The 8232-nt window shown below is 51.7% G+C and overlaps 1 protein-coding gene across 3 annotated transcripts in view; it reads right to left on the bottom strand.

The window, feature by feature from the left end:
• Positions 1-574: 574 nt before the first annotated feature.
• LMCD1 (LIM and cysteine rich domains 1) overlaps positions 575-8232 on the bottom strand; it is a 37807-nt gene continuing 30149 nt past the window's right edge. For 2 of the 3 annotated variants that reach the window (XM_052777915.1, XM_052777916.1), the window contains exons 5-6: positions 5406-5621; positions 2128-5003 (exon numbers count right to left, since the gene is read on the bottom strand). In XM_052777915.1, coding sequence (XP_052633875.1) covers positions 4845-5003; positions 5406-5621 — 375 coding nt within the window. In that variant the 3' untranslated portion in view covers positions 2128-4844. Of the gene's footprint in view, positions 1804-2127; positions 5004-5405; positions 5622-8232 lie in introns of those variants that run through there. The other variant, XR_008233591.1, reaches the window with a different exon arrangement.

Here is an 8232-nt window from a genome sequence, read left to right as displayed (position 1 = left end):
AAACACAGCCCTCCTCCAGCTGCCCCCCAGGAGCACGGCGGGCCATGGCAAGTCCTGGGAGATGCCCACTCCCTGCTGACAGGGTGTGAGCATCCCATCACATCCCACTTCCCACTGACAGGGTGTGAGCATCCCATCGCATCCCACTCCCCACTGACAGGGTGTGAGCATCCCATCGCATTCCACTCCCCACTGACAGGGTGTGAGCATCCCATCGCATTCCACTCCCTGTTCTGCTGCCTGCTTCTTCGTTAGTTTTAATTTCATCTCCCTATCTGATGAGAAGAGACTTGCATGTTCAGAATAGCAGTGTAATGAGATGAGCCCATCTCATCATCTCACAATAGCAGTGTTACAGGTGACATTAAAGACCACAGCATGATGCAGATGAGCTGAATCAGCAAGTGGGATTGCTGACACCATCCTCCATCAGAGACCATTGCTGTGGGTGGCAAAGGAGATCACATTAACTGGGGGCTGGAGTGCTGCACTGTGCACGGACCCCCTCGCCGGGGGTCCCAAAGCCGCCTGCAGCAGCTAAAGGTCACGCACACAGCCAGACAGCATCCAGCAGTCTTTGTACAGGAGCTTTTATTTGAAATGATGGACAGGACACAGCAGTGGCACAAGATGCTTTTCAAATAGTCACACAACACAGTCTTTGCCTTTAGTCTATTCCTGTCACACACAGTAAACCTATGAAACATCTCAATTTTTATCAATTTTCTGTACAGACCCTCCGTATAATGCTCGCTGACAGCTCTCTATAAGACAGACCAGGATACCCCCGTAAATTTAACTTTCTTGAAAACCAGAGCTCGTGACCTGCAGAAGGCAGCTGCAGCAGCCTCCTTCGTTCTAGATGATAAACCATAGCAAAACACAGCACAATGTCTTCACTTGGGGTGAACGTCTTCACTTGGGGTGATCATCTTCTCATGCTTACACTGAATTTCAATTTTAGTATCAAAACTAAAGACTCACATATGTTTTGAGCTGTTAGATGCATTAATTTCACGCTTTTGCTCCTGACACTTGAGAGGCACAGGATTTTGTTAAGCTGTTTAATTGCAGTAGATTTTTTGGCAGACAGTATTTTACAAGCTGCAGAAATACCTGAAAGGCTCAAGTGGATGCCAGCAGTCCAAAAAGCCTGAAGCAAGCACGTGTATGCTGAAAGAGGGACTTCAGAGGGGAAGAATTACAATTTAAAGATCACAAAATCAAGACCCAAACCAGAACATGCTACAGTGGTATCTTTTTTCCAAGTAGCCAAGTAAAGGCATTAGCGACAGAGGATTGCGTTAACGGAGATAGACTGCGTCAGAAGTTGATGCTACTGCGCGTAGGCTGCGGTCACAGTCCGGTAAGATAAGCCCAGCAAAGGCAATATCACCAGGGACAATCCTTGCACGTAAAGCGGACTGGACCTCTCTCTCGCTCCGAGACCGTCCCACCGCAGGGAGGGTGGTGGGGATGACGCAGCCCTGCCCTCACAGCCCCCGGCAGCGACAGCCAGGACGAGGGCAGGGACGCCCACCACCGCAGTGGGCAGCAATGCAGCGCTGCACAGGGCGGCAGGCTCCGCTCTCGGCATTACACCCCCTCCCCACTGCCGCCCTGGGGTGCCAGCGCTCCCCCCAAAACCCTGTCCTCTCCCCGTGCCTCGGCTCTGACATTTACCCAAGTTCCCACCACGCACATTCTTCTGCAGCAGAGAAAACAAGCACCACCTCTTCTCCACCGCCTCCCTGCGAGCCTCTACTAGTGTTTTAACCCCGGCTGTGGTGGAAGGGGGATCCCCTTCACCCGCACACCTCTCCAGGCAGGCGAGAAGAGGGGTCCGCTGGAAATCCCACCTCTACAGGGCTTACATGTAGGTGCTGCCCCACAGACATAGCAGATGTGCCAACCGTAGGGAGCTGGGAGCGACCTCAGCCCTCTCTGCCGTACAGAGGCGCGGGACGTGGGTCCCCAGCCATACGGGTTTAGCGACAGACATTTGAGGTCCGGACAAGCATTCCCCACCCTGGGGACGTGCCGAAGCCACCCACCGTCGTCTCTTCTGGCCTTGATGCACACCATGCACCTCAAGCTAGCTTACTTGGTGTCAAACACTCAAAAAAAAAGGAAAAGTTGTCACTGTGCTGTTTGTTAGGCTCAATGGTGTCAGAGCCGAGAGTACAGCACCCAGCTCACGGGGTCCCCCGAGCCCCCCACCCTGCAGCCTGGGGAGGGGACCACTCGGCAGCTCTGGAGCAGGCTCGGCCAACAGCCAGCATCCCAGTTCCCGCAGTTGAAGGAACACCCCGCTGTGGTCGGAGTCCAGCTCACCCTTCCCCGTGCTTATTGTATCACAAACCCTTCAAGGATCACGCAGCCAGCTGAGGCAAAACAAACCAAAAACACCCAGGGAGAAGACTGCAGCATGTTATTGAGTTTTCTGTGATAGCAGTAGTTTAGTTACTAGTCTTTCACTTTTAAAAACTTGATGTTTTGTTGACTTTTTTTTTTTTGGCATTTAATTTTCTTCCAGGCATCTGTGTAATGGCTGTGCACCTACCTCCTAGGCAAATCACTCTAAGAGGTAACTAGCTGTGTGCACAGATGGACACTGACCTTCCATCAGGGAATGCTGTTTTAGATGTTAATGCCTGTGCTGAAATAGTGTTTCATAGGTGATTCACACTATTCCTGTCACTGCTTACACTGAGCGCATGCACTTTTGGCTACCTTAACATTGCAGGGTTTAGAACAACAATGCGTCTTAAAAAAAAAATTCACAAAGATGTAAAGACATTTCGCTTGTAACAAAATGAAGAAGAGGCAGTAAAGCTAAGCGCTGGGCTTTATTTTTCATTCCCACTTTACTTATAACCAAAGTGCCTGTATCTGAGGCTGATCCAAGGGAGCTTTATTATACCTAGCACAACTTCAGGTCTACTCATCCTCTCTTGACTTGCAGCATCCGAGTTTACAGAAGCAACACCCCCAGGCACTCAACGCATCCACTGACTAACTCGAGATGGACAAATGACCCCAGAAACATGTGCACCACCATACCCTGCAACACCCATCCATCCCCCCCACAGCTACAGCTGCCACCTCGAGATTTTCCTGCTCTGCTCCAGCAGCAGCATTTCATTTACTCTCTTTAAATCCCCCAGCGTTTCCAGGAACATCAGCCATGCAACAGCACAGGGCTGGACAAAGCGCAAGAGGCACTTGCACCCCCCGTACAGATATGTCTTTACACCACGTCGGTCTCACCTACTCAAAGACAGTGGTGGACTTGGCCTGCTCCTCCCCAGCAGCGGAGCGGGGCATCCCCCGATGAACCCAGCGGAGGGGCAGAGTCCGGCCCACAGCTCGCACGCTCTAACCCTGCAGCAGGTACAATTTCCCCCAACTCTCATTTGCAAGTTATTTTATCATAGGCAAGCAAACATCCACAGCACGGAGCATGCTTTAAAGAGAAACCAGCATCTTCTGTAGCAGAAAGAAAACCTAGCAATTGTGAGCTCCTTGCACACTCACCTTGGCAAAAAAATATTCCAGTTCTCTGGCAAATAATGTAGACATTTAACATAAGAAAAAAGACTGAGCACAGAGACATCTGCCAGCCTGGACTATCTGATATTTTCAGTGACTACCAGAAGCATCGCTTGATGTAGGGAACAAATACTATCCGCAGAGACTCAGTGCCGGATCCTGGGATGGTGTCACCCCATCAGATCCAAGAGGTGACGGGGACCTCCCCTAGGGACAGGAGAGCTGCAGGACAAGGAGCAGGGCAGAGCCCAGGGCGAGGGTGCTGCCAGCTCCCAGGGGAAGGTACGGCTCCCTTGTACTTGGAGGGGGTCATTGACATGTTACAGGGGAAAAACTGGCATTGCAGCATTTCAGGCACCGTGTCTCCCCCCACCCCCCCCCAGACAGCTTAGGCTGGAAAGCTGTTTTCCATAAAATTCCTGGTCAAACCCAGCCAAAATAAAGGCCCATACTTTAAATGCTTAACGGCCTCCAGCATCGCAGTAGGAACACAATGCTGCTCTGTGGAAACACGCTCGCCTGCAGTAACAGGCAGTCGGAGGCAGGCGAGAGGCTGGGGAGCCCAGTCGGGTCGGAGGGACCTGCCAGGAATGCTTTTGCATTCCAGTTTCGGGGCTAAAGCTCACATGGGTTGGGCCAGTCAGCTGCCCTGTGGCAGAGCTGCACCCTTCCCATCTCAACAGGGTTAAACCAATTGCCCTGTGTGCCAACTCGTTATTTTTACATTATTGTACTCTTAGGAGGAGAAAGCTACAGCTACATGTTGCTGCAATTTTCTATCATTTGCTTTCAGAAAGTAATCACCCAGGTTAATCAAACTCTTCAAACCCACTGCTTTAGTACAGTTGTCAGCACTCTGTTAGTGTAAACTTCCAGTATGGATTTCAAAAAATATGAACCACCCTTGTTTTTGACCATGACCATAGGTTTAGCATGCCAAAAGTTACTTTTGAGATGCGTTATTTCCAAAAGACTATTGCAAGATCTTAGTCATAAGAAGCTTAGAGAGACTTTATAAAAAACCAGCATAACACAGAACCTCCTTTTCAGTCCCTCCTAGTCAGATATGCCATGTACTTCTCACCCGCAGGTGTACAAGTTTTCTTTGCATCCTGCCCAAGGAAATATTCTCCTGCAAGCTGTATAGGATGCAAGGGGGCACTTAGTTGCTTGCAAGTGAATATCCAGGCTCTAATTTTTTTTTTAACCTTCCCCTTCTCATTTACTCGAGAAATGACCCCAGTTCTGGTGGGACCTCGGGGAGCCCGCTTTGCCCCCAGGCTGCTCCCCGCTCAGAGGCGTTTGCTTTTGCTGCAGGTTGTGCACAGGAGGCTGGCGTTGTCCAGAGTAAAGGGTTTGCCGGTCAGCAGCGTCTCACACTCCAGGCAGGCGAAGTGCTTCTTGTGCCAGGTCATCCCTTCTGCCTGCTGGTAGTCCTCCGAGAAGATGATCTACGGGACAGACAGAAAATTGCTTATTTCCACCATCTCGCCAATCCGGAGCACGGAGAACCGGCCCCGCACCTCCCACCAAGCCCGTTAACTGCGGAGGCCAGGCTTTGGGAACAGGTAAATAAAGGCACAGGACTGCTCCTGAGCAACTGCGCCAAAGTCACGGGCTGCAGTTAAGCACTACAAAACCATCAGGTTTTAAACGCAACTAGAGCCGGACCCTCGCTCTGAGACAGATACGGCGTAGCTAGCCGAGACCGTCGCTAACGTCCCGCTGCTTCACCCCATTTTCTTCAGGCACCTCCAGCTCCCCAGAGCAGGTACGGACCGGGCGGCCAGCACCAGAAGGATGCCGCTCCCAGAGGAACGAGCCGGCGGCTGGACCCCCGGGCCGGTGCCTACCTCGTCGCAGCCGGCACAGCGTGGCCGGAGGCTCTCGCAGTAGTGGCGTCCACACCAGGCGGCCCCGCTCTTCCAGAAGTAGATGAGGTCGACGAGGGGCTCGGAGCAGCGGCAGCAGACGAAGCACGCCGGGTGCCACTGGCAGGAGTAGCCCGCCCTGTCGGCGTAGACCACCGGGCAGTCCGCCGGCACCGGCTGCTTGCAGGTCTCGCAGCACTGCAACGGAGAGGCAGCGGGGTGAGCGTGGGGCGGGAGCAAAAGCGGCGACGGTCGGTGCACGGGATGGGTATTTACTCCTCATCCTGATTCGCGGCGTCTTTTCGACGCATCGTGCTTAACCGCGCAGCCGGCAAGCAGCGGGGTTAGGAAAACAGAACACCGCTATCTCCAAGCACGTCCTCAATGCTTCCCGCTTCTACATGGTCTGAAGGACCTACTGCACGCCCGCTCGACAGCCCGTAGCACCAAGGAGGACAGTAGAAATAAAACATCTAATTCCACGACTACTAAGCTGTGTGGCTTAGGTTGTTTTTGTTTCAGCTCTTGTTCTGCGAAGGGAAACTTGAGAATACCAAAGCCAGATTTTACAGCTGTGCCAGCTTGGAAGGCCCAGCGAACACACCGGTCCAAAATGAGGCTATCGAAACAGTGCAACAAGGTGGAAGAGCAAGGAAACACTTAACTGAAGAGAAGGCAATGGTTGCAGCTCCAGAAAAGTGCTGGGAAAAACATCTCAGTTGTGCAACAAGACTCAGACAACACAGAGAGCATCGCAGGGCACCCATGGCTGACAGAACCAACACCTCCAAGTCTATCACTCCACACCCTGTGCGAACATTTGGACCAGTGCTACATATGGACAGAGTGTCAAGCTGTTAATAATATTAAAAGTCATTATAAATATATATTTGCCAGCCTTCACCTGGAATACTGTTTACTTTCTTGCAGCCAGATCCTCAGTCAGGTAAGAATGGCACTATCCACCATCAGCTAAGTGTCTGGCCTTTGGGACCCACCCCCCAAGCTAAAGCCAACCTTCACTAAGATCCAAAGGTTCTCCAAGAAAGAGTTAAGACATCCTATAGTGCAGAAGTACAGCACGTCAAAGATGTTATTTTGCATAGAGATTGTGAACTTCGTTCTTTTCTCACTATTTTTTAATATATACCTCTATGCCTAAGGCAGATGTCACACTACAGATTTCAGCACAGTGCTTTCAATTTATAACAGTCCAAAAAGACAGAATTAGATTTGGCTAATCTGAAATTAATTAGCATCTACACATACTACACACAAGACCAACTGGGTTTACTCTTTATCCGTGCCTGCAGAGCGATCCTGCGATTAGTTAAGAGCAAGCTTTAAAGCTCTCCTCTCTGAAGCTGACAGCTGATGGGCTGTTATTTAAGTTCCTATTTAAGTCTGGATAGTCCAGGTCAGGCTAATAGCTTCCAAGTCTGTGCTTTGTCACTCCCTAGAAGAAGTGCTCTTAAGTAGCAGCTGGAGTCTCTTCCAGCAGAGCCCTTGGCTGCATGGGCAGACCTACTTGCAGTCTCCCCAGCAGTCTGGCTACGGCTTTTGTGAAACCAAGACGCAGTGTGAAGCAGCTTGCGTGTCGCACGTGTTGTGGCTGAAGTTGCCGTGCCCGACTGGAGCATTTGCACAGCGGCGTTCCCCCTCCAGCACGCTCCAGGCGGCACAGGGTCAGGGGTCAGGAATTTCTCTGTGCTCAGATGATGACTTTGCTTACAAATGCTCTGATTTAAGTCAACAACCTTCTAATAGGTGGGTAGAAGACACAAAAATAAAGTTTCTCAGTAGAAGGTAAGCTAACAGTTCCTGAGGAGGACATCCAGGAGGATATCGGGGATGGGGCAGGGACAGAGGAGGGGGATGTCCCACGGGGCAGCTCTGGTCCATGTCCCGAGGAACAACACCCTGATGCCACCACAGCCTGGGAAACGCTGTGCTGGGAGTACAGGACCCCCAGTGATCCTCCCTGCTACAACCCCAGTAAAGCAGCAGTGGCAGAAACAGCCTCTCTGGGAGCCCAGAGGGAGTGGGGTTTCTCTACGAGCTCTGCAAGTGCCAGACTAAAGACAAGTTCCCCACCACATCCAGCCCCTTTTGCTAGTTCACGGCATGAGTGCTAAAGAGACTATTCTTTGCACGTAGGGAGTTTTCTTAAACTCATTTCTGCCTTTACAGCAGAAGGTTACAGGCCTGTTTACACCCACCAAGTGGCTTTTCTTTGTTTCGTTGCTATTATTTCTAGCACACCACACATTTTGCTATTGCCTCCTCCTTCGTTCAGTCTGGATTTTCAGTCACTGTCCCGCAGCCCTTGGAGCACTTCCACCACGCTGACAGTCTTCTCCTATTTTACCAGCAAATCCAGTATAACGAGCAAAGGCAGCGCAAGAGGAGAGACAAAATGTTTCCTGGCTTGGCTTTTCTGTGAGTCTGAAAGGGGATACGTCTGCTTACACTGCTCCTTCCACCGCGAAGGGCTTCAGACGCTTCTCGAAGTTGTCCCAAGACGCACGCCAAGGAAGGAGTAAAAGCTCAGGGCGGTGCAGAAGCCGAGCTCTTTCTGGTCTGCATGAACAAGGACGTGGAGCTGCCGCACTCCGCGTGGACCAGCTGGCAGGGCACTACTGCCGGCACACCGGCCTCGCTGTCAGCGAGGGCAGACGGGGTCCCATCAATTCTGCACCCGTCATACGGGACCGAGGCCGTACTGTTCCCTACGCCCCTGGTACCTCCCCAAGGCACCAGATCTGGGCGACTCGGGGACCAGAGAGCCCGACCCTGCAGCTGCCTCCAC

Source organism: Harpia harpyja, chromosome Z (genome assembly GCF_026419915.1).
Source record: "Harpia harpyja isolate bHarHar1 chromosome Z, bHarHar1 primary haplotype, whole genome shotgun sequence".
NCBI classification, from domain to species: Eukaryota; Metazoa; Chordata; class Aves; order Accipitriformes; family Accipitridae; genus Harpia; species Harpia harpyja.
The sequence above is the reverse complement of the archived record's forward strand: the minus strand, read 5'-3'. Positions and strand labels throughout refer to the sequence as shown.